The sequence below is a fragment of the Synchiropus splendidus genome, chromosome 4 (genome assembly GCF_027744825.2).
Source record: "Synchiropus splendidus isolate RoL2022-P1 chromosome 4, RoL_Sspl_1.0, whole genome shotgun sequence".
NCBI classification, from domain to species: domain Eukaryota; kingdom Metazoa; phylum Chordata; class Actinopteri; order Syngnathiformes; family Callionymidae; genus Synchiropus; species Synchiropus splendidus.
In genome coordinates, this window is record NC_071337.1 from 31,071,563 (window position 1) to 31,099,046 (window position 27,484).

Below are 27,484 nucleotides of genomic sequence, written 5' to 3' on the forward strand. Positions count from 1 at the left end.
ACATTTTATGGCAGTACTTTCATTTACACATTACTTATCTTCCTTTGAGTTTATATATGAAAAAATATTTTTTAAATTTATTATATTGATCTTATTACCGTTTTTCCAATTTTCTCAACAATTTGCATCAAGTGTATTTTTTTTTCTTGAGGAAATGTGACGCACGTGGTTCTGCGGCTGGTAGGAACTTTCAATGACAAATATCTTGGCACTGATCACATGGTTTCATGTCATTTCACAAGCTTTTGGTTTGTTTACATGTGTAGTTATTGAACACAAATGAAACCTGTAATTCTCAGAAATCAATAATCCTAGTAATAAATCAGTTCTAGTCCTTGAATGCCATTTGTTGTGGAAAAGGTGGGCCCCAAGATCAGAAAGGTTCAGAAGCCCTGATGTAGAGGACGTCTACTGGACAGAGCTGGGTACCGATTCAAATTCCTCAAATTGATTCTATTCAATTCTGATCGGGTTCAGTTTGGGATATTTCAGTCAATTTATACCAACTTTGCATGAATATGGAAGAGGTGCAATGGATGAAAAAAAAAATCATGGTTGGGATTGAATCATGGTTTTGGCTCCTGCCCCTGATATGGTGCCTTAAATGTGGTTGATGTATTCCAGTCACACTGCCTTTGTGTGAACACAAGACACAACTCTGAAGTGCGTACCTAATGGTGGAGAGCGATCCGTATGGATCAATGATGATCCATTGCACCACTACGTACGACACATGGTAGAGTGTAGCATTTTGTGAATAACAAACTGAAAGAGTGGAGCATCATGAGAATCTTGGGGATGAGCTGGAGAAGGCGGTTTGCAGTGGTTGAACACAAATGAGTGACCTTGGGAAAACGTGACGTTGCAGAAATGTATCTAATGTACTTTGGTGGTCCAAAAAAATGTGAAGTGTGTCTTTAATGTATCTCAGACAGGCAAACCCAAGAGGCCCTCTGTCCCTGACCAAAGATGACATCAACCATTCACTGCTTACTTGTTGATTCGAGGCGATGAGTTGTCTCCTTTGGGTACTGGACTGCACTGCTGTTTCCATTGACTCCAATCTCTGCTCTGCCGGCGACAGGGTTCTGTAAAGAGCAGACGATGCTCTGGACTGGCTTCTTGGCCACTGGAGGCGGAACTCTGTCGCCCTTCACTGCGCCATAGAAGAAAGAACTTGATTGTCCGGAACGCTGCATGAACTCTGATACCAAATTCTGCTGAAGACTGGCTTGATCTTCAGGAGTGGACGCTGTAGTCACGACCATCTTTGTGCCCCTTGAGAAGATGAAGCTCGCAGTGGAGGCTGACGTCCTGTGCGTGTCCTTCTCAGGGACGTTGCTGTAGGCCAGCGGTCTTGTCGTTATTCGGCATGGAAGACTGTCTCTTGAAGACATGGCAGCTGTTTTCATGCGTACAGCCTCCTGTAGGCGCATGGATGTCGGTGTAGATGTCTTCAGGGTCTGAGGAGTTTTGAGAGAAAGAGACTTGCGGATTGGTTTCTGTGGAACAGCCTGAGGTGCTGGGTCTGCACTCTGGCAACGCTCCTGAGCGCCGTTCGTCTCGCTGGTCGACTTTCCTTCGCTGAGAGCTTTTAGTTGGTCTTCGCTCATGCTCACTGATCTGAGTCGGACCATCTGAAGCAAGGAGGGGGTCACCAACGGTATGTTGGCATCCTCCTTTGGAGAGGGAGCACATTTCTGACGACCAAGAATCTCCTTGTTTTTGATGTCCTTGGTTGCACCATTGGGCTGCCTTCTAAAGCTCACTCCGGGGGTCACGCTGTCCACAGGTAAAGTGGGGACTAACGGGACTGGTGTGGAATCAGCTTTTGGATTTGTGGCGTGATGGAAGAGGGGTTGATCTTCATGATGGATGACGCTCTTGCTGCTTAAAGAGGAGAAAGCGATGACTGATAAAGGGTAGTCCTGGGGAGCAGTAGTGAGTTGAGTTAAATCCAAGGACGATAAGGCATTCTGCAGGTCCTCTGGGAAAGTATCAACATACTCCGACTCTCCAGTTTCTATGTCACCCTTTAGGTGGACTGAAGGTGACTCTAGATGAGGGACCATCTCCCCTTGACCCAAGTGGTTTTCATAGGCTGAGACATCCGAGCGACAGCTGTCCATCTCATGCAAAACACAGTCCACCATCAAAGGAGGCGGCGGAGGAGGGAAGTCAGACTCATACGCCCCATCAAAGACTCCTTCTAGGGGAGGGGGGGGAGGCGGCCAGCAGGATTCTGCAGCATGGACCTCCTCCTGCACATGCTCTATAGGGTCAGGTGGTGAGGACACCTGCGAGGCCGTCTGCTGGGTCGCTGGTGCAGTGCTGGACTGTAGCGAGAGCGTCGTGTCATTTGGATGTTCTTCCTTACAAGTGGCTTGGTTTTCTTCAAGCACAACCTTCATCTTTAAAAGTGCACCACAGTCGCTCTCCTCCATGGAGGAAGGGTTCTCCTCCACAAGCGTATCAGACCTCACAGCTGGCGACATGACTGCAAGAGGGTCTGTCTTAGCAATGGTGTAACCACTTTCTGTTGAACTGCTCGTCTCCTCTTTACCACACTGCTCAGTCAAACACTCGACTATTTCGTCTTGTGAGCATTTAGTGTGCGGTTCTTCTGGAACCACTGGCGTCAGTTTAACGTCCTCCGATGTTTCAGGGACGTCACCTTGCGTTTCCCGCCTCTCAGAAATCGCTACCTCGCTGATGTCCGTCTGCGTCCCGGCTTGTTTGCACGGCCTGTTGTGTATGTGCACGGTGTTAAGGTCAGGACTTGGACCACACAGGAGCTCAAAGGTCCGCCTGTTGTGAACCCATGTCTCTGGAGGAGGAGGACATGGTGCCTTGACCTTGGGTGGCGGTGGAATATGCAACAGCTCCCTGACTTCAAGTCTCAAAATGGTTTTGTGTTGTTCTGTAGCAACATCAGTCACAAGCTCCTGAGCTGGTGTGTGCGGGCAGCAGGAGGACACTTCTGAAGACAAGGAGGCGAGTGAAGAGGACGGGGACGCTGACGCAGACCTCTCTGGTTTAACAAGGGTCTGTTTCTGTTTATCGGGGGATGTTGGCGAGGTTTCCCGTGGGGACAATGTTGGGGTGCCACTCTGACTGGAGTAGCCACTGGAAGGGGACAGCGTGCGTTCAAATTTCCCAATTTCTGAAGGGACTGTTTGAGGGGAGTGGTTTTGAAGTTGTGGTGGAGGACCTGAAGCTTTCCTTGCTTCAGATGAAGATTGTTGACTCAAGGCGCACGAACATGACATGTTGACGTTTCCAGGCGTCACAGGGATCACGGTCTTGGTGCTTTCTTCACCAACCCTCTCAGTGATGATGATATTACCAGTGGAAGTTGCTACCGTGGAGGATGTGGAACCATTGACACGTTCACCCTCTGCTGGATCCCTGACGTCGACCCTGATCCTGCTGCTGTGTAGAGAGTGCGTTCGCAGTGGGGGTGGCGGGGGCTGCTTCGTTTTCACAATGGAGAGACTGCGAGAACAATGTCGCTTCGGCATTGCATTTTCCCCATCCGTGACAGTCACGCTTGACTCTGACTCGCCACCTACAAACATATTGTCTATCGCAGTACTGGGGCTGCTGATCATGCTCGCTGAGCTACGCAAGCTAACAATATCCTGCGCTGCACAGCAGCTCTGGTCAACCACTTTTGCACCGTTCTCACTACTCTTCGAGGACGGGGGAGACGAGTTCAGAACGATGGTCCTCGAAGACTGTGACTCGCTCCAGTCCGAGTGGGAAGGTGATGGGGAAATTGCTGTGGAGCTTTGCGAGTTATCTGTCTGGGATCCGTCAACGTCCAACTTTCTGGTCAAGGAAGGGCTGAGTGATGAATCCAGGGATACCAGGCTGCCTTTGCTCACTGAGTGAACACTTCGGCCGTGACCAGCTGTGCTGCTGAGTGTCCTGCTACTGCTGCTGCAGTCGATCTCAATCACATCGACGGACGCTGGCAGCACCGCGTTAGGAATGATTGTAGAAAGGTAAGTAGCCTGGGGAGATATGGACATGACAGGACCCTGAGGGAGGCAAAAAGAAGTGTTAAAGAAATTTGTCAAGTAAACATATGGCTATGTTGAAGGTACCTGGGGTTCCTGAAGGAAGCAGAACATGGAAGAAGAAAAGCTGGAGGAGCTGATCATGCCTGGCACGGCAACTGACTTGGGTCTCAGCACAGACAAGGCTTTGTCGTTGGTGGCACCATCATCCTTGTAAAGCACCTGTAGGTGCCTTTTCAAAATGTCTTCTTCTTTAGAATCCACCTTCAGAGACACAGAAGCACATTAGCTCATGAAACATAAAGATAAATAAAACTTGAGAATAGTAGTGAAGCGCCTGAATGATAATCTATCGTTTCTGTTGCACCACTCCCAGAGCGAACGTCCCGCTGCTTCAACTTCACCGAAGTAAATGAGGTTGGCATTTTGAAATGGATTAGTCTGGTTGTTCATCTATTACAGGCCTCTCACATGTGTTATAAGTTACAGTTACTTAACATAACTGAGAGTTCAGACTGTGTCATTAGAGTAACGAAAGTAAGAATGGTAAAAGAACTTTAAAATGGTATGAACAAGCAAACTGAGTAGATAACTGTGACCCGATTTACATATTTACAAACACACATTTCATCATCACAACTTGCCTATGAAAATAAAATCACAACTTTTTCACTCTTAATAAACTCTCACTTCTGCTTTCAGAAAGTGAATTAGTATCGCACTGGATGTTTGTAACTTATCACACTGAAATGTCAACTCTGGATGCAAGTGCAGGTGAATCTGGTCTGTGTTTGGACGGTCCCACAGCCGAAGTGCTGGGGGCTACTGGAATCAGTCCTACGACTCTAAAGCCCAGGTTACCTGCTTCCAGATGGTGCTTGAATTTTCCTCATAAGCTACAACCCCCTCGGAGTTAAAGTCGTTAGAAATGCACGAGTCAATTACAGTCTTACAGGGTGGAAGATACGTGCTTCTTTATTTATTCATCACCCCAAATAACCACCTGGAAACATCTAGAGTTCATTTAGCCTCCCCTTACAGGCTTCCACTTTTTATCTGCTTATGCGTGCAACACGATGATAGGAAACAAGAGACGAGACAGACGACAAGTTTATTTCAAAAGTCACCTGAATCATAGATGACATTCATACATATGTGGATAACCACGAACCAACAGAAAATGAACCAGACTGGGGAGTCGAGAGAGTTGTATGTTCAGAAAGCATTAGAATGAGTCAGAAAATGGACAGAGAAACGTGTAAAATACAGTCAATAACCACATGAAGTTGTTGGTACTTGTGTGCTTATGTTTGTCATTTGAGTAGGTGTAGGTGCTGTAGGTGCGATTTGATGATGGGGCAGAGATTGTGAGCTCACCTCCAAATCAGACAGGTGGACTCTGGCTCCTTCCTGGTTCATCGCTGGAGTTCCTCCATCGACCATTGGTATAACAAGGACTCCTGATCTGCAGTTGCTGTCAAGTGGGGAATGATGTGGGAGCTGCTGAAAGGTGGAGTATCTGTGGAGTGCTGGAGAGCAGGGAGACTCACATCAACAGAATCAGCCGTCATCGAAGCTTGGAAGGTCAGTCAGAGAGCCTACCTAGCTCTTTCTGGACCTGGTTGGGAATGCCCATGATGGTGGTTCGCCTGTTCCTCCTCCAGTCCTTGTCATGCCTTTTCACTGGATTCAGAGGTCGGAATGTGGAACCTATAATAAAAAGTGCAAGGCAGGGGAGCGACATTAGGCATTCAGAATTTCATTCAGTGTGACTGTGAATTCTAAAAGAGCTTGTTTCCCATGAGTTTTTCAATATGGAGGCTGGAAATTCAGTTCGGAATACAAATCATGATCATCAGAAGGCATGCCTGCCAGCTGTTGTGTGCAGGGAGAGCAGCAGCACAAGTCACTTGCTCCATTTGAGAGTTACTGACACAGGAGTGCGTGTGGAAGTGAGCAGCGGTTCCAAGACCAAAATGTGCTTTTTGACAAAAATAGCAGTTAAATCCAAAGCTAAACCGAAGTACTGCTAGGTGTGTGTCAGTGCGTATATCCTCAAAGACGAGCACATATACGGGAGAGAAAAGGAGAAGAATGAGGACCGTGAGACAGAGTGCATGTCTCTTAGGGTCTTGTTGAGCTTGTAACTGGTTCAGCAGTTACAACAACTCTACATTCATCTGTCGTGTTGAAGAAGCAGTGCAGACACTTTACAATTGGGTCTTTTAGCCAGCTCGGACCTGAATCGGGTTCTCCTTCACCTTGTCGGGTGAGCACAGGTCTGATCGATGCAGCAGGGCTTTCTTCATTTCCAGATACAACGCTGTGTTCAGGAGAACCAGCATCATCCTTGGAGCCAATATCAGGCTCCGGGATATCGACTGACTGCAGGTGAAAGAGACACAAAACAATTAACTAGTATCATACCCATGAACAACTTCAGAGTGTTTAGGACTTTTGGGCATCTTACAGCGGCGCTCTCATCGTCAACGGTGGTCACTCCTTCCTTGTTCTCTGTGTCAACCAAAATCAATCAAGTTAGTATTCATCCTCCACGGGCTCATCTCGCATCACGCCAGGGTGACAACAAATGTATGAGACCTTCTTGCTGGAGGATCTTGAGTCCCTCCTGGGCCTCGATGTGAAGATCTTCCAGGAACTGAGGTCTACTGCCTTCGATGAACACATTTTCCTGATAGTGTTGTGAGGATGTGAAGTGGACCGTCAGCCTCCTCTGGTCCTCAGTGCCCTTGGGCCCAGCTGCACAGAAGGAAAATGACTCAGTTAAATACACGGAGAAGCATGAGAGCAGTTTTCAAGAACGCTATTAAGAAGATTTTTGTTTTGTTTCAGCCACACACTTCACATTTTAAGAGGTCAGACTAGAACTGATAGTCATAGGCACAAGGAGCCCATTAAATATCCTCACACAGTCACTGTGTAATGAGAAGAATTTGATGCAAATTGGCCGCTTAGGTAAAACTGTAACTGGCCTCGCTCACTTAACAAGCGCTTAGAAATCATTTGAATTGCGGCTCCACACACGCGGCTTGTCACCCAACGTGGACATGAGTGCCATATTAGCTGACCCTTGTCCAGCTGAACTACAAGCAAACCAGGAAATCTCAATAAGGCAACTGAGCACAACTGACTGAATGTTCTTGTATCGACTACTACACGAGTACACAACCCAACATAAAGGCCTACTGTGATGAGGTTATTAAAATGGAATCAAAATCAGCCAGGCAAACACGTCCCCTTCTAGGGCTCCTCATTTCCTACATCTTGTTCTTCAGTTTGAAGACTGAACTAAGGTTTCTTTGGACATAATCTGCGGTGACATTTGCAGTGTTTTCCTTCAAACCCCAACTAGACGCCAAGGTTACTCAAAAACACTTAAAATGTTGTCGGGTATGTCACTATGGAAGACAAGCACAGCCTCCATGTGAGTGTGATCATTCACACTCTGGTCCGAGTGCGCAGCATTAACTGTTTAAACCTGGCTAATCCACTTCTCTTTGGTCGACTCGAAAGAATGAGATAATCTGGATTGTCATCATTCAGCCGTGGACCTCCTGGGGCTGCATCGTTGTCCTTTTCGGGAATGTAAAAAATGTCTAGTACTTTTTCCTACACAGGAATGATCAAACTCTTGACGGTGGGACACCACTTCCCCTCGCACACACTTTATTTGAGAAGAGTTGCACCATCACGTAAATATATTATGTAATGGAATTTATTTATGACTCGAGCTATCAGACATGTAGTCTTCGGGTATAAATCAGCTCATGGCTGATCGGACAGGAAGTGAGTTGCTGTGACCAGAGTGGGCTTGACAGGAAGTTTATCTGATTCATGGAAAAGCTCTTTTCAAAAGCACTTAATGATGATGAAAAGTCAACAAAGGGACACTACTATTGAAGACAAAATCATATGATGCCTGACCTAAAACATGGGAGGTGACTGAGGGTTACCAAAGTGGCCATGCACTGATGTCGACAGATATATATGGATGTTAAGGAAACCTCAATGGCGAAGGAATAATAATGGTAGCCTGAGTGAGTCACCTCAAATATTGCGCAGCTCTGCAAACAATCAACTGTACTGTAAATCTTCTTCAGAGGCTTTAAAAACAAAACCAAAACAAATATAGGGGCTTAAAGTAAACAACCGTTTGAAAGGAGCATAACTCAAATAGAGCTATCAGATAGAAACATGAGAAAGCAGAATCATTTTGAGGTGAAAAACGGTGTGCTGCGTCACAGCCTCCTGCTGTGACTGACTGCTTTGGGTGACAAGTGAGCGTAACAAATTGCTATATGAGCGAGAACCCCATATCTCTGTCAAAGTGTCAAGTTACTCTGATATCCTGAATAATAAACTGCACCCTAAAAAGCTCCGTACACGCGAGGTGTTTGATGCGACATCACTCCTGTGTTCTGACTGCACATATCTGCATGCTCTGTTTTACATTTTAACTTCTTAAGATCAAAAATGTTACATTAAAAAACATACACCGCTATAAGCGTCACTCTGGATTAGGAGAGGGAGAATCCCCTCCCTGAGACTGTAGCAGAGGTTTTAAGTCTTCTGACTGATTAAGGCGATCATAGCGAAGGCTCTTTATCTCATTAGTGGTGACCCCCATGTTAATTCTAAAAATCCTTCCATGCCTGAATGGTTTTTATAGACATAACGTACTTTTTAGTGCTCAACATTTCCTCAAAACTAAAAAAGTTTTAGAAAGTGGCGTCATTATCCGCCTGTCCGTGTTCTCACACTAGGAATGTTGTAATCTGTCGCATTACTGTGTGTTGTTTAATCCAGCACACCTTACTTTCCAAATGTTGCTGTCGGTGACTCACCCTTTTTCTTGAAGATGGATAGCAGAGAGTGGATGCTCTTCCTCAAGTAGGCCACCATAGCTAGTCCAGCACCATGTCAAACCTTATACTTTCAAATACAGGAATCCAGCGTCACCAGCGTAAACACCAACAATAGACGATGGATTGACCGTCAAAAGTGAAATATTGGCAGGACACAAAGTTTGGGGTGTGCAGCCACACAGAGGGCAGAAACACAATAAACCTGCTCCCAGACATGTCGCCAGTCCCAGCTGTCTTATCCCCAAGTCTAATACCCCGTCCCTCAGCCCACAGACCCCCCCCACAATCTCTATTTTTCCGTCCATCAGGAGCAGCATGGCACTCTAATAACAAAAGAAAAACCCCCTCTGTCCCCCAACTCCAAACTGTTGTCAAAGTTTCCCTTTCCTCGTCCTGCCCACCCCCTTATTCTTATTGTAGACACGTGTGGGTGCTTACACACACTCCCTCTCCCTGTAGCTAATTATGTCTCACCCTGTCGGCAACAGTGCTGATATATACATACATACATGGCCAGTTAACCAGCGCTTAGTCCTATTCACGGTCGTGTGGAGTGCTGAACCTATCCCAGCCGTCCTTGGACGAGAGGCAGGAATTCTGTAATATAATTAGTATGTATTTATGACATTCAATGGAGACATTAGAATAAAGGTATTTTTTGGCACGTCCCAGATTTGGAATGATTCTGAGTTCAGTGATGGAGACCCATAGGACAATATTTGACCTGACTAGTATAGGGAAGCTGTAGGGGAAACAGTGGTCTCTGGAACATTGATGGCATGGGCCACAGAAATAAGTCAGCTTGCGTTGGCAAACAATAATCCAGTACCAGCTCTCCTTCTTAAGTATCATGCATACAAAAAAGTGAGGTAAGTGCTCTCGACAGCTTGACAAACTATCTGTGACCATAGCCAGGGAGTATATTTACGAGGCAAAAACAAGTGTAGATCAGCTTCATACATTTCACCAGACCAGAATCCCGCAACTGTCCCATCAAACTAGACAAAATAATTCCGAATACTCCTAGAGGTACGTTTGCTTCGAAGTCATACTTATCTTGGGATTCATTTCGTTAGACTGTGGTTGATATTAAGACATAAAGGAGGAAAAAAACATGGAGGAAAATGTACTACATGAAATGAGAGTAAATAAGAAAAAGAGAGACAACAAACTACATATTGTTCTTCAGAAGCAATTTTATATATATATATATATATATATATATATATATATATATATATATATATATATATATATATGGTGAGGGGGGAAAAAAAGGAAACCAAGGGGGCGAAGGGGAAAAAATGGAAACCAATGTGATGACACTATGAGTAGGGCACAGGCACTACTGATTGAAAACTCAGGGCGTCTTACTGAAAAACCAGGATGTCCAATTTCTCATGTTTTGCAGTTAAGGCGTCCCCAGGATGCCCAGACGCCCCTCTAGCTAAAAGCCTGTGAGGGGATCCAAAAACTAGGGAAGATTTACGATACTGCATTGCACACATGTCAAACATAAAGCCAATAAAGCCAAAAGGGAAGTGCACCACAAACCAGGTGAGCGTTTGTATTAATCTACTCCATTTATACACTACCTCTACGCATCACAGCTGCAGAAGTCAGTAACTTCCTCTGCAGACTTGGGTACGTCAAGCCACAAGGCACTGAGTTAAAAACCTGGCCAATGTAACCATACTGATTTGGCCATTGTACCAAATGTCAAAATAAAATAATAATAAAAAAAACAACAACAGTGAGCAGGGCCGACCGCTGGGGACATAAGTAGATGTTAAATGCAACTATATAGTACGTCTCATAAAATGGTGTCCTCTAACCTGACCAAGTTGCCGTCATAGCAAAACATTTTGCCCAGCCATATGTATGTTGATGAGGCAGTCAGAGTTGATGACTTTAGTCAGACTTCAGTCCTCACACAATTATTATTATTTTCCCATTGTTCTGCTGTCTAAAAATATTTCGCATCCTTGTTTCGTTGCTTGAAGTTTGAACGCAGGATTATTTACTAGATGGAGGGATTTCAATTAGAGGTTGGATTATTTTACAGCCCCAAAGGAAAGATAAATTGAATAGCACCGCAGAAAAAATAAAACTCAGAAAATCACTCAGAGAGAGCAAACCTCCACTTAGTATTTTTGTTGACCACAAGATATCATATACACTTCCTCCAGCACCAGAATTCACTACACTTCCTCAGAACACCACCAACTTGACCCATTTTCACATTTCCCATTTCCAAAAAAAAAAAAAAAATGGCTGTTATTGCCCAAGCACTCACCATCAGATTATTTTGGCATCAATTATTTCAGTGCCGCTGGGGAATATTTGACAGTAAAGGTTATGCCGTTTATTTTCCTCAGCATTGCTTTCAGCTGCCCCTTTATTTGGGATATAAATAGCTGCGACCCTACTCCATGGTTGTGTAAGTGTGTCAGATTATGTTACTTGCTACTTCCTGACAGAGTATGGAAAACAATATGAGATATCTGTAGCGAGAAAATAAACAAAAGAGAGTGCAGTGTCGCTGGATTATTTGACACAAAGTGTGTTTGAGTACTGTATGTGTAGAGCTTATTTTGTCACATGAATCATGAGACAACACTCTTTTCTAGTATATGTGCAGAGTACACAGAATGGATTCAAATACTCCCTGGTATTTATATGTTCTCCACTTAATAATGAAATATGGCATCAACTTTGAGCGAATCATCATCATAATTCTGATGTTGTCAATACTAAGATGTTTGAGCGGAATCACTCAAATGATCACGCACCTGTGAGTTTCATCTGACTACTGCCTTGGCTTCATTTAACCATGACCCTGATAGCAACCTTGCGCAACCATGGACAAAAAGAAAGTGACAAGACAGTAGTGTGGATTAAATTAGAAGAGTGATTTCACCACTCAATGATCTCATGAAAATGTCACGTGTTAAAACACACTTTGCTACTTACTACAATGCCATCACCAACTTGCGCCTGGCGGTTAATCGGCAGCTACGCCGTGTAAACGCAGTGAATTTTCTTGCATTCAGTCGTATTAAGCAGATTTGCTGTGGTGAAACTGGGGCCTCAGCTTCTTTTCTCATAGTATTAGATGCTTGAGCACCAGCTCCATCATGGTTAACTAGAGTTACAATCACTCCCTTGAAAGAAAACTAAGTCTTGAACTAAATATCTTGAACTCACTTAATAGTAATTTCATCTAATCCCTCACCAGATCCTCGGTCACTTTTTGTGTCCTAGATGCACAGCAGACTTATGTGTTTGTTTGTCTTCTTTCATAATGCTGTATATTTATGTTGCTCACAGGACTTGGAAATTATTATTATGTAAATCTACTGACCTAAAAATGATGTACAATGTAAATAAAAAATAACATGTAGTAGTGGAGGTAGACAAGGCTAGACGAAGAAGACGCCATCACTTCAGCATCTGAACAAGACGCATGGACAGTTTTACTGTACCGTCACTTAGATTAGCATTGTTCGAGACAGGCTTATACCGTTACTGTATATATTATATAATACTACTATTATATGACATTCATTATTTCTATTTAGGAATGCACCAATACCATTTTTTTTCCCAGTTCCTCAGTATGTTTTTCTCGTCCATGGGTGTCAGTCACAAGTTTCGCTGCAGTACAAACATAATTTTAACAAGATTGTCTTCAACTGACATTCAATAACTGCCTGCTGCTGTAAAGTGGTATCAATTTCAGGATATTGGTGGCCATTTTAAGTACTGAAGCCCAGTATCGGACATCCCTATCACAATTCCTGCAGTGTTCCTGGACAGAGGGAAAAAATATTCACAAGATGAGGATCAGTTTAAGAAAAAACTGTCACTATTAATATGATTTTTTTTGGAGCCAAACAGCGAATCCATGAAGCAGTGAAGATGACTGCATAACTGCTTTCCCTCCGATCCTCCAGTCCCTTGGTGTGGCTTGTGACTCCCTCACTTGTTAACCAGCACTCTTCAGGACAATAACCATGAGCTCCTAAAAAGAAGCCATCTGGTCTCTTTGAGTGGGGGGAGAAGAGAATCGAAGGGTGTCGCGTCCACACATGCCTTTATTCAACACACCATTCCACTGCGTAAGCCAAACTGGCTGGGGCGCAACAATAGGGCCCAAGATATATGCAGCCTCCAGGCTGATTTACCAGGGTCACATTTTGCTGGGTGGAACCTCAAATGGCAAGCATCAACCTGTCAATTAATGACTTATAAATCGGCACTTCTAAATCCAGTCAAAGTGATGGTCACGGACAATGAAGGTCATTAGAACATATGTTGAAGTCAAAGGCCAAACAGAGACTTCAAAGTCAGTGGATGACAGTGATGAGTGAAACTAGTGTATTGTGGTTATAAAGCATGAATTTAATCTAGCTCAGCTGAAGAACCACATGAAAGCTTCAATAGCCAGGACAACTTAAAAAATGTGTGCTCAGTTGAACTGCACAAAAGAAGTAGAAGAAATTGCTTGAGAGTGGGCACAGCTTCTAGCGTGTGAAGTCACCAGTCCTGTTGAATCTTGACAAGACAAACTTACCAATGTATGTTAGCTATAATGAACCCCTTTTGTTTTCTTCGATCCGATCCAAGACTTTGTTTCCCTCCACACAAACTGTTTAACCATCTGTTTGAAAGAAAATTAATTGGTGATGCTAAGCTAGAGTCCAGAATCAAGAAGCACTGCAGCCTTAAAGGAAGACACTCACTTCAGCTGTAGCTTGGTGTGCGCTAATACCAGGGATAAGGTTGCGATGCACATGAATCCCAGAGGACGGACCAAGCCCAACCTCCGACGCTAATGTACTTACTGGCAAATATGATTCTCATGAACGATAGCTGGGGAGTGTGAGATCATGAGCTCACGTCCTCAGATCACCCGCCCACAGGGAAGAACAGAGATCTACAGAGAAACACTGTGTGTCCATCACTCGTGCAACTAGGCCTGAAGGCATGAAGCGTTAACCTCATCCTTCCAGAAGAGCTATTGGGAGGAAGGTCAAAGGTCGAGAAGCATCACAAGAGATTTCAATTTGTGTTGAATCCGAGTTATTGATGAGCATTAAGGTCAAAATACATTATGTGTAGAAAGGACTCGAGTTCAAAACACCCTGATGGGAATACTTCCATCAGGACTTTAGCTAGCATTTTGAACCAAGGCCAAAGCCACACCCCCAGCCCATTCCCCTGCAGACACAACAAGTCAATGACTGACTCTACTACTTCCTTTGTAAAAAAAACAAGCTGTAAACATCTATATGTACAAAAATACCATACACCCTCATAGCTAAAAGTCTGCTTGCCGTGGTGCCAGTGCCAGACCCGAGGTCATCATATTGACCTCATTGCAACTGTGTAATAAACATGTTTGGCCGTTTTACATTTAGAAATCACTATTTGTTGCATAATACACACTTGAGAACACAGAGGCCACAAGGACTGCAGAAGGTTGAGGGGACACTGAAGGTTCCAATCTATCAAGCGCACACAGGAGGGCAAATCAGGTGCGAGAAGACTGTAATTGGTTGATTGTCATTCCGCTGTTGCTTGTTTCATCTGACACCATCATGTTCTATTTGACTGGTTGGCACTCAGTGCGGCCCTTTGATGACTTGAAGGCCCCGTAACACAAGTTTCAGTTTTTACAAGTTGACTCTTTCTATGTGTCAAACAGAGCTGCGACATGGTTCAAAAATAGCAACACTGAAACATAGTCTGTTCTCCCTCTCAGATAAGGGGATTTCAGGGTATTTTTGCCAGGGGAATATGAGCAGTTTCGCCTGTCACTTTGAGTTACAAAGTGAGTGGCTGTCAAAATGGAAACTTTGAGAATGCAGACATGGACACGCACTGTTGACACAGTGTTCCAAAACATTATCATCAGCCGTCATTGCTCATGAGTACCAGAGCCATTTATGACAGTCTGTTTTAACTGATGGGTTAGGAATAGGGCTAGTTTTGGTGGTATGAGAAAACAGCATCTGACATGCCTACGTGCCTCGATCCACATCTAGGATCTGTGAGTACTGGTACATTTTAAACACCATTCAATCTTCTCTATACTGTACCATGTCACCACAAAAAGTCTTCACTGTCTTTTGGTATATAGCCATCAGGCTCAGCCAAAGCAAGTCAGCCTCCTGCTCTCCAACCCATCTTTGTCATGTTACCCACTCACACCAGTTATTTTCATCTCTTATCTGATCCATGAACCTCGAAGGGCTGTCTCTCTTCTTTCTCTTCTCCTTTGCCTGGTACCACCATTTCTACATCATGGCAGGTCTCATTGCTGTACTACAGCACTTCCTGTTCACTCTAGTCCAGGGGTCACCAACCTTTTAGCAACCGCGAGCAACCACAAGGGCACAGTGAGACCCAAAGGGCTACCATTGGTTCAGTACACACTTCTGAAATCACGATTAACAATGGATGATAAATTATATTCCCTCTCAAATACTTTTCTCATCGCTGAATTTTCACAATAATTACCAATGGTGTAACAAAGAAAGAAAACAATCAAACATTACCTACTCTTATTTTATTTTTTCAATGGCCCGCGCTCTACTCCCTTGGTCTCTGCGGGCTACCTGGTTCCTGTAGGCACCATGTTGGTGACCCCTGCTAAGCACTAGGACACTTCCACCCTGATGGTTACCCTTTTTGTATGCATTCAACTTCCAGTTCAACCATATGGGAAAGTATTAAATTATTAATTGTGCCCGCACCATCTTGTGATAGAACAATATTAGAGCCATTTCAATGAGAAAAAGATGGGAGGAACGCAAGCATATGCACAACACTTAAACAACAACATAAAGAAATTGAAGACAAATTAAAGAAAACAGGACTGGATGGAAAATTGACATATTTAGTAATAATAGCATTATTATTGATGACAACATTGTTAATAATTGTCCACAAACATGGACATTCGTCTTTGCAAAAACAAGTTCCTTTCCGAGAAAGTGCAGTTATTACTCCTAGGTCATTCCTATCCCAGGTTGAATTGCAAAAAGCAAAAGTCAACAACCGCTAAGGTCTGAAGAATTTCTAACTGTTGTGGAGCAATGTACAGCAGTATCTCTGTTTCTTGATTTCATTTATTCACACGCTTACTACAGTTGACCTCAGTCTCTTTCATGTTGGTGATTCTAAAGTTATTTCTGTGCTTTGGCAGAAAATGGCATTGATCAAGTGCTCAGGGTCCGTTTCAGTAACATCAGAAGATTCTAGACTTCCTCAGGTCAAAACAGTTCTAAGCAAAGAGCCAAAAACCTCCACCACTTGTCCTTCTTTGGCAAAGTTACTTTTAACTCACCCAATGAATAACTATCAGCCTTCATAAGAAGCACAACAACTTTGCAGATGCTAAATATGACAAGCGAATGGAAGCTGCGTTCATGGCGATGGAAAACATTTGCTGAGCTGAACTCTGACCGACAGTAAACCTCCTCCAACCGCGTTCAGTCACCATCACACTGAACAAATTTGGACTGAACACACTGTGCTTACAGCACCTCAGCGCTGCAATTGCAAACAATGAGTGTGTGTCAACTAAGAGAATGGAGTGTGCGTCTGCCCACAGACAAGACGACAAGTCATTAATGCTGCAGACATCTTTTTAGACCGCCTCACTCTTTCTCTCATTTATCACGGCCAATGAACTGAGCCGGCCTTTTGTAAACAAGTGGAATCAGGTTTCATGGTGAAAACATTTCAAGCCCATTGAGCACACAGTGCTGGAATCAACTGGCTGCCAAAATTCTGAGAACAAAAAGGGGCGAACCAGAACCATCTGCCTGGTTCCACACCTCCCTCACCTTCACATAGTATCGATGTGTTCCAGTGGTGTTCAGACGTCATTTTTCCATTTTTGTTTTCTTCTCACTTTAAAAATGGAACCATATATAGAAAAACTGTTTCAGTTGTAGTACCAAGTGTCTAATTATTAGTACTGCTCTAATTCACTGGAGGTGTAGACACTAAGGCCTGGAAGAGTCAGCAAAAGCCGGTGTTTGGATTGAGTGAGACAACACAACATAACGTGACTCATTCTGTCTTACACTGTGTTTGGATGAGGACTGACGGATCACATCCTCTAGTGGCAATGCACAACCTCAAATGACACTCCCTTCTCTCTCATTATTTGCAATTACAATATTCAGGTTCCTCGAGAAGTACGCTCTCTCGTGAGATCCTAACATCCGAAAGCCTGTTCTCATCCCTGTGCATTGTTTTGTTATAAACCCAGATTGAGACCAGGGCTGTTTCTGGGACACTTCTGAATTGCTGGGGATACCTTTGGGACTTGGAGAGGGGCCTTCATGTTTATCCATGACTCTCAAGAACGAACAAAAGAACCATCCTGTGATCAATAGGTCTTTACAGGTAGACCAGGAATCGACTTTTGGGGTTGTTCTCACAAAACTGCCAGGGAAATACTCTCAACTCCCACACTCTGTTTACAGCCAGCGTTAAAAAACAGAATTGTATGCTGTTAAAGCTTCCCTCTCATTAAGAGATAGTTCTGCCGGAGGGAACGTGAGAACATCAGTAGTGGAGAGACCATTGGGATGACACTGGCCCAAATGTGAAGCTATAGGTGGGAAACTCAGCTCAGCAGGCACATTGCCGACCTCAGAAGTATGAGCACAGATGAGGCTTTGAACCTAGAATACAGAATCCATGCCGCTGCTCAATAGTTTAGAATGCTTCCCTTCTAGTCAATGAAGCTATAAAATGTTTAACATTCATCACGTTTCCCCTTCTATAATTTAGGTTCTGAATTTTGCTCAGTAGAGAAGCATGATGATAAAAAATACAGTCAAACAGCCACTGATACATGACATGCTTGTTATGAAAAGAAATTCAGTTCCCAAATAAAGAGTGACCAAAGAGAAAAATTAGAATGAGATGATGAGTAATGCAGCACTGATAAGGACAAAAACAGTCACTAAGAAACTACCACACCCTTTGTGATGACTTCACATCCAAGTGGCTACTGATTCTTTCATGACACTAGTTAAGTCATTTCTATCAGTCTGAGTCTGAGCAGGTTTCATTCTTAGCAAATGTTATGGAATTCTACCCAGCTTGCCAACCACAGACAATAGTATGAATCCAGGGCTGGAATAAACACTTAGAAAAATTATCTGAAGGCTGAATGGTGGTGTGTTGTGTAAGCTCTGCAGGGACTCCTACACTTTGACAGTGGCAACCAGTAAATGGGATCTTCAAAGCTGGAGCGCCTTATACCCGATTACAGAAATCAAAAGGCCTAAGGAGCAGTCTTAGGCAGCAGGATAATGAAATATGGAATATCACAAACTGCTCAAAATCATGAGAATCGCTGTACTTCTACTACACACATGTTAACATGCTCCTTTCCCTCTACAGGAGAAAGAAAGAAATCACCTACTTATTTTCCTGCCCCAGTTCTGTCATGCACAACACCCTCGTCCTCATGTTTATGTGGCCCAGTATTCTATTTCCACGGTCAAATAAGGAAAGTGTCATTGCATGTGTTAAAGGAAATGAATACATGTTCATCAAAGGGTGTGCATGAATGACGTAACAATCAGTTTGCAAATTAAACAACAACATTTGCAAATCCTGCTACAAAGGATCAGATGCGATCGTTCGACCAAGCAGGCACAAATGTACAAGTGTGACAAACCTGCACGTTTGGAATTTGATCAGACGATCAGACCTCTATTTTTGGCAAAAGGGAGTTGCCAATATCCCAGTCTACAGTATGTAGGTAATTTGGTCTACAGAAATCTACCTAGAACAATGAGGTATAAAAAAGCATGATCAACCATGCACACAACCATCATCATAAGCTAATAAAAACATCTATGCAAAATAAACCAATAGCTGTATATACAGTAACTAGGTCAGAAAAGATCAAAGGAATTTCAATATTTTTTATGTGAAATGTTGCTGCAACAGGCTGAGAATGAAGGAGATCCACAAACACAGGAACACATGAACACACTTCTATGGCTATCCCTATGAGGACCTCTCAATGACATAATGCTTTCCCCAGCGTCTTAACTTAACCATCCAAAACAAATGACTAACCTTAACCAGGACTCTGAACGAAACTTGCACCCAATTATAATCTTCTAAACCTTGTGAGGACAGGCCAAAATGTCCTCACAAGAAGGTGGCTTGTCAAGACTTGGTACTCGCAAGTATGGCAAAACATGCCCACGCGCACACACACACACACTCTGCTGGAATGCAGAAGATAAACTGCACCTCGTTCAAGGTCAAGGATGAAGCAGCATGAAAGCAATATTGTCTGGCAGTGTGAGAGATTATAGACTGAACCCGGTTAGTGCTTTGGTTATTGAATATCTAATGCTTATATTTTGGGTTTCCCAGCTCATTGAATAGATAGCTTGATATTCCAATTTGAAGTAGGGACATACTGAGCTGGAAAAGGAGTTAAAGTTATGAGAAATGAAATGTGAAAGATCTGCAGTGAGTCAGACGACTTTCATGTCGGATGAAGGACAGCAGAGTCCTGAAGTGAGCATTATCACCTGTGGATACAGTTGATCTCACAGTTAATAAATACCATCAATGCTGTTCTACGTGTTCAGTGTTTACCACTGTCTACCAGTGTACTCTGTTTCCATGATTATCTTTTCTTTAATTACTGTGTGTGTGTGTGTGTGTGCATGTGTGGGAGAATCAGTTATATCTTAATTTAATAGGCACAACAAATAACATCCTTCGGAAGTGTGGGGAACAAGCATATGTTACCACCCTCCATGGAGAGAATTTTGGCAGCCTATTTTACACAGGAGTGTTAATTAACCTCCAACATGTTGTCAAATAAATAAAAAGGTTTATAGAGCGTATTTAAAATAACGTCATCGTTCCATTTGTATGCATTTGGAGCTTGACAAGTGATGCATGCTATGGTGCCATCACTCAGATGATCAGATGTTGCCATAGAAACCAAGGCCACCAATGGAGGAGCAGATTCAATTCTAAGCCGTAGTGGTGAATCATGATTTCAAGTTCTCCAAAAGTTCATGTCATTGTGGAATGAGAATATAAAAACGGAACCCAGCCTGTTGCTGTGGCTTGTGAGTCAAAGCTTTAGTCAATATTTGAAAAAACATGACATATCAGTTACAGGACGTAAGCCGCCATTACGCTTTATAATCTAAATGTATTACAGAAGTCTTCAGGTAAACTCTGGGGCACAGACTTGCTAAATTTAGAGCAGTAACCACTTACTTTGTCCAGAGGATTCAGCTAAGATTTGCACCTGAGTCAGAGATTGATAATAAGCAGTCATAGTTTATGGAACAATTTTTTTTTTTTTAATACCCTGGCCATTATCTATTATTGTGACACAGGACTGCAGCCAAGGTAACATGATACAATCCCTTATCAGTCTTCATCTGTGAGTGCAGAGCCTCATCCGAGAGTCTGATCTCTATTACAGTGCATTCCACCTCAAACATTTCAGAGGTATGGTATGATTGCTGTTCCCTAGTAGGAAGTCAGAAACATAATCAAAATTCCAACCTGCAAGGACAAGTGGAAAGCAAAACTCCAACATTTCCTTTATTGACAATGCTGAGCAGCGTTCACGAGAGACAGAGAGATGGAAAGGAGGCTCCAGGCCATACACTGAGGAATGCACCAAGGACAGACGAGTTAGCATGAAAGATAGGGGTGTCAAAGTGACCCACTGGAGAGTCATGAGTTCAGCTTCCAGTGACATGTATGGTGGAGGGAAGACCTCTCTTCTGACTTGTGGTGTCAGTGGAATATTGGAAACCAGTAAAAGGAAATATTGTTTGACAGCATTGATGGGGAAGCTACTGCACGTAAAGTAACTGTCTTCATTAATTGTCAACTGCTCACATCAGTTGCAGGCATTTTATAACGCAAGTGATGACAGACCCCAAACCGCACACCAGTCTACAGAGGCTGCAAAACAAAAGAGTACTACTTGTTGTCTCTCACCTCCAGGTCATTTCTCGAACAAACCAACTATCTTCAGTATGTTTTCAGGAGGAAACCAGAGCGGCTGTAGGGAATGCAGTGATGAAAGATATAAGCGTTTAATAAACCCTAAGATTCCGTATAAAGTCTGCTCAGCTATTGTTTGAGTGTGTGTGGGTGTGCGCCAAACGTCTGCAAACTGTCACATCCAAAACGAGATAAGACAGACAGCCATATACGGACTGAGCTTAAACACTATTTAGTTAGACAACACAGTCGTGTGTTGAATCTCTTTGATCGCTAAACAGACTGAAAGCAGTGTGGGACTCGCAGTTAAACAGTCAACATTAACAAGGTGCTCACTTCCTCACAACATGCTCTGCGCACCTTGGCAATGTGCAGGGAGCCGTGACGCTGACTAAGGTGAAGTGGCGGTGGGATGCTGGTTACTCAGCACTTTACCAGCTTACAGAAGCAAGGGACCACACCAACGTTTAAAGTTGACATCAAACTCGTCCCAAGTCAACCTACATAACATAAAGCAGTGTTTTCCTACCTGCTTTCAGCTTCCCTGCTCGCGCAAACTGCCAGAAACCTTTGGGTTTTTCCCACTCGGGGCTCAGGAAATGTGACGATGATGTGGCAAAGTTTGCCTCTGCTTGGACCCTTTGCTTTTTCTGGACGGTGTTCCCCATTTCAGGGTGGTCCTTAATCTTTGTAAAGCGCCATCACATCTTTGTCGGCTGTCCACAAACCAAGAAGCCAAAGGGTCCGTGCAGACAAATCATCTCCACCAACACTGACACACCTCCATCTGTGTTAGAGACCCACTGACACCCTCCCTGCACGACACACAGATCCAGGGCACAAGCGAGTGAAGCTCCGTCAGTGTGCACTATTCCAATCCGGCAGCTCCAGCTGAGGGAGCGACAACAGCATCCAGCTCTTACATGCTCACTAGGTCTGAGTGTGTGCGTGTGTGTCTGATTCTGTGTGCCCCTCCCACTCTGAGGACACCAGAGACCACTGTGATCTGAAGCAGAACATTTCTAGTGTGCCGGCACAACCACCTATGCTGACGTGCGCACACACAAATAATAAAGAATAAGAAATATTAAGAATAAGAAATAAGAAATAAAGAAGAGTAAGGATATAGACTTTTAAATAATTCAGTTCAGTTCAGTTCAAGATCAAAGGTGCTGCTCTTTTTTGAAACAACCAACAGCATAGCTGATCAAAGCAGCTTTAGTGATTTTGACTGTTGGGCAAGCAGCAGACCCTCCCACCACGTAACTTCTCCTCTTTTCCACCAACGATGACTTGGCAATAACGACAGCTTTGTCCAACAGAGATGATGTCAAGACACTTGATGCGAGACGCTCCTTCCCCACCAATCGATGCACTCTCGAGAAGCAGGTCAGAGTGAGACAGGAGGAATGATCGCGCTCATATGAAAGTGAGATTCATCGTGGGGACAAGATGGAGGAAGAGGGAGGGAGAGCAGGGGGATGCTGATGAAGAGCAGGGAAATGAAACCTCATCATGGTCACTCTGATCACAACCCACCCCCGCTCTGTTTGTGAGATGAATAAAAAGCAGATTTAGACCAGGGCGAGGAGGGAGACAAGCTAGACCACCGTTCCATTTCTTTAGACAATTCAGTTAGTACCGCCTGAAGATTTACACATTAGGGATACAGACAACGATGAGAGAGAGGGGGAGACAGAGGGAGAGCGAGGCGTCAGATGAATGAATCATATGTTGGCTCTAAACGCAGAACCATTAGAACCCCACCCAGCACATTTGTGCTGGTGGAGTAATCTGTTACTATCTCATCTGTCAATGAGCAGCGAGAGAGAGCCTGTCATCGTCTTGCTCGCTCCCTCTTCACCTGCAAAGCTGCCGTAACACACATCAAACATGCCCCCAGCACAAACGTATGATCAAAGCAAGAGTTATTCTCCAATGCATTTTAAGGATCTGACAGCTGCAGGGGACCAAAAGTGGAGCGCAACAAATCACTGTCTCCAGCGTGTGTGTGCATTAATAGATGTGAATGAAGCAAGCAAAAAAAAAAAAAAAAAAAAACATTATCAGTTCATTCAGTCAATTTCTTCACTTTTTCCTAAATGGGGTCACAGGTTCCTGGAGCCTGTCCCTTCTACTCAGGGTGAGAAACAGGGTGAACATTCTGGATGTGTCATTAGCCCATTGCAGTGCGCAAACAGACCTTTTGTGTATACATCACGCCTGCATACAACGTTGAATCATTGCTAAAGCTCTGATGTATATACATCAGACATACTCTTTACTCTTACAGGGTCCACGTTTCAGACGCACATTCAGACAAGACTCAATATGTCCTGGATGAAATGACCTTGAACTTCTTTACTATGTCATGTATCTCCCACCCAACCCAGCACCTCCATCTTGTGTCAAGTATTTGCTATGACACACACAAATCAAATCTGTTGACTATCTGTTATAGCCCTATATAGAAAAAAAATGAAATGATTATTTAGCCCACAGCCCATCTCCCCAGCTTCTCTCATTCTTTCCCGATGCACCCAAACGCAAAGCTACTCTGGGAGGGAGAGCGAGCCCTTGAGCGCGAAGCTCTGCCTGCCAGCGAGAGAGCTGTTTTCACAGTGTGGTGGACGTTAATATTAGCCACTGTTAGCTGCCGACTGGGTTGTCTGTACAACAGCAGCATGGTATTCACCATCAGAACCTTGGACGCTGCATCCAGCGTTCTAAGTCACAACAACAGTGATACAGTAGCTGCTTCTTGGAGATGTTTCAAAATCCATTGATTATTTCAAGGTGGATAAATGCATAAGAACAATCGCTCATGCGTAACCTGAGACAGGGGTGATAAACCCAACCGGTCCTTCATCACGCTGCAGACACGCAGGACGAGTGCTCAAATATTGAAGTTTTACAATCAAAGAAATGACTTCTTCTCTCATGATCTCATGAAAAATTACGAAAAAAGCTTGGAATGTGAAATCACAGCTTACAACATCAGAGCCACAGAAAAATCTATGCGTCTCAGTTACACAAGTCTGGAGAAAAACTACTGGTGAGAAATGCCACCACTACCTTCAGTCATTTGTGAGCCACATATGGTGCCAGTAATGTGTCACTGAATTGACTTGACATCTACCAAATACTGTATGTGGTAGTTAACAACTATGGAGAAGTTCCTGAAAAGAAAAAGTGGTAAAGAAAGTGATGCTGCCACCCCCAACAGTAAAAACTGTTCATGAAATGGTTGGCTTTTGGATGACAAATATTATTGCAATGATGCACATGGTTTCATGTCACTTCACAAGGTTTTGGTCTGTTTACGAGTAAGTAGATTAAATATGGTTATTGCTCACAAATGAAATCAAGAGTAATGAATCAGTTCTGTTACTTGTATGGGTCCTGGGCCTATTTGTTCTGGGAAAGGTGGGTCCCAAGATCAAAAAGGTTCAGAACCCCTGCTCTGTATATCAGCCCTGTTTTTCGTGCTTTATTAAGTGATAAAGAATTTCACAGTTCACTGAACATGTTGGAAGTATTGTTTTCACAGAGAGGAGACAAGCCCAAAAGTGGTGCTTCCACTACAATCCAACAGCCGCTAGTTTATAGTTCAATGAAACTTACTGTAATATTTCATGTCTTCTCATTGAATAATCATCTGCAGTCGCAGTGACATGTGCTGTAACTACCATGCACACAATCGTGGGAGCAAGCCAGTCACAATTTACTGTAAAGTTACTCCCAAAACATTAATCCCACTCTGATGTCTTCCAGATGCTCCTCTGTCACATCAAACAAAGCAGCTCAAGTTTATCGTTGCAAGTTCAAATTTATAAACCAAGGAGAAGCATGTAGGAGAGCCTCTCGCCGTTTCCTTGTGCATCAGTGTTAGAACAGACGTGGGCTTTGTATTTTAAACTCCCCAATATCATGATGTTGCGATTTTCATGTAAATGTGACTGTTTCATTCATTCATATTCAAGTAAATATCTTATACCAAGGACATTTTTAAGCTCCACTGAGCCAGATGGTCACTTCATCCAAAAAGATTTTTTTTCCACGCTTGTTATTTTCCGACAAATTGCAAATTAAATGTTGCATTTTTAAAACAAAATGTAATTAGTTGTAATTAATGTATCTAAATGAAGATGTATGGATTTTAAACAGACACTGGAAGCTGGAACCAGTACTTTGTACTTCCTTTGCGTTTTGCACAATAATTAATGGACCTCAGTCACATTAAATTCAGCCCTTTATTTACTCCCCACAGCAGCGCTGCCATAACAACGACGTTACCAGGGAGACGTCTGCCTCACCTCTGTCTCTACGCGTGATGGATGAAGGTATCTGCTTACCCAGGTGAATTACTTCTCTGATGTGTGTGTGTTGAGCGATGTTCACCGAGGTTATTGTGTGGTCGCATTAAACTTTCACACTCCTCCTATCCTGCCGCAGCTCCTTCCCCCTCGCCCCCGAAATCACCTCACTGTCAGAGAGCATTAAAGCAGCCTGAGTTGTGGTCTGTAATAAAGGGAAGGTTGTGTGTCATGTTCTCCCTGTAATGAGATGTTTGCTTCTCACTTTCCTCACTCTGTAATCTGGGCAATAGTTTGTAAATCCACACACCCGACTGTACAGCTTGTAAACGCACACGTAACTATCAGTGAGACTATACTGAGTCACATCTGGTGGAGAGCTGAAGATACATGCAGACTTATTTACTCACTGTTACTTCGCAAACATGCAAAAGTACTTACTAGAATTAGCTAAAATATTATCTTTCTTACTAGATTATAATTTTTTTTTAAATTTTAGTAATGGATTTCTGTATTCATCATATTTGAGTGGAAGAGTAGCGGCTACTGTCGGCGTAAACATAAAGGGTCAGAAGATTCAAAACAGATTTTTTGTTTTATTAATGACTGCGAAACTGACTTTCGCTGGTGAGTCGTTGGCTTCAGCACGCATGTGCTGGAAAGTATGGCATTTTTGAGTTACTTTCTGAAAGCGCCCTCCTTAGAATCTCCAGGTGAGCCATACACATTCCTCATAAATGTTTCCAATGTCACCAGCTAGTACAACGATATTGCAAAACATTTGAATGGTCCTGACCAACAGCCTTCTTCAGCGCACAGGGACAGTGACGAATGAATCAACTTCTCATTCAGTATATATAATTCTTCATTCATGAATGCATTTCACTTCCAACCGATGCAAAACTGCCATAGTTTCTGTACTGTACTGTGATGAGAAACGCTCAGCCATGGACCGACCAGAATGATGAGGGCGCTGTCAAGGTGAGGAGAATGCGATGGTGCTTTATTTTGCTTGTAAGGAGGAAGTTTCTACAAGTGCACTCCCCAAGGTTGGATTTCCATCCAAGATTGGCTTTCCTGAGAGTAACTGTTTATTATGTGTTATGTATTATTGAGTGTTTCCCAAAAGAGAGACTCAAAACCTTCCTGTGTGGGAGAACTTACAGCAGCAAGTGTGGCTCCCAAGAACCATACCTCAGCTCTCATCTCATCAGCACATATCGTCACAATATACGCAGGTGAATTTAGGATGAGCTGGATATTGACTGAACTGATTATTTCAGATCATTTAAAGAAGCCAACAGACGACTGAAGTAGGTCACTAATCAAGCAGAGCCAAAAAGCCAAATGGCAGCTTCCCTACTTGACGGGTGACATGACAGGAGAAGGGATGATGGGAGAGTGAGCTACTGGCTGAATCATGTCAGCGCTCATGTCCCTCACAGCCAACTTCTTGTTATCTAAGAGATCAGCCAGTCTTAACAAGAGCTACAAAACACAACAAGGAGTCATATCACCTCCAAAATAAACCAAATATGCTTAGGTTGCATCACAAAACTTTGACATGCACTTGGGAAAAGTTGCCTAGGTTACCTCAGATACAGCATATTAGCAGTAATTATCAGCAATGTTCTACTAAAACATTGAACAGATTTCAGAAACATTTTCACTAGAGAACTGAAAGTACTCTTTAGAGATGTTCTGCTACTGTCACTGTCCCTGTGGGTACTTGTCCATGGGCAGCATGTTGGGTTACTGATGATAAAAATCTATAGCTTTTGAACTCTATAGCTTCTGCATTTTTTATACAAAAACATTTTGTTTGGTTGTAGCTGACACACTAGAACAGCCAGACATTGGTTCACTTTTTCAAACGTGGCCAGACCAACTTGGTGATTTCGAAATCCCTTGGGTTGCTGATGATGAACGTTACCATGAGCAGGGCACCACCCAGGGATCAGCAATATGCCTCTGACACACAAATACTGAGCACCACCGACACACACACACACACCCCACACATTGTGATTGTATAATAAGAGAGTTGAACCAGCATGGCCACAGCGTTGCTGCACAGACATAATCTGCACAAACCATTTTGCGCAGTAATGATCGGGTGAAACAGAAAAAGAGACCTGTGTATGTGCACAATTGTGTGTTAAGAATTATAACTGCATTGAGAAAGCTTTCGCTTACCGGGGTCTACAATTTTGTGATTTCCTCT

At 43.4% G+C, this 27,484-nt stretch overlaps 1 protein-coding gene across 5 annotated transcripts in view; it reads right to left on the reverse strand.

Moving 5' to 3' along the window:
• kiaa1522 (KIAA1522 ortholog) overlaps positions 1-27,484 on the reverse strand; it is a 43,770-nt gene that overhangs the window by 1,644 nt on the left and 14,642 nt on the right. For 2 of the 5 annotated variants that reach the window (XM_053862763.1, XM_053862761.1), the window contains exons 4-10: positions 6,624-6,782; positions 6,493-6,536; positions 6,263-6,407; positions 5,625-5,732; positions 5,400-5,551; positions 4,110-4,286; positions 995-4,043 (exon numbers count right to left, since the gene is read on the reverse strand). In XM_053862763.1, coding sequence (XP_053718738.1) covers positions 995-4,043; positions 4,110-4,286; positions 5,400-5,551; positions 5,625-5,732; positions 6,263-6,407; positions 6,493-6,536; positions 6,624-6,782 — 3,834 coding nt within the window. Of the gene's footprint in view, positions 1-994; positions 4,044-4,109; positions 4,287-5,399; positions 5,552-5,624; positions 5,733-6,262; positions 6,408-6,492; positions 6,537-6,623; positions 6,783-8,887; positions 8,976-18,362; positions 18,405-21,473; positions 21,862-27,484 lie in introns of those variants that run through there. The other 3 variants (XM_053862765.1, XM_053862764.1, XM_053862762.1) reach the window with 3 other exon arrangements.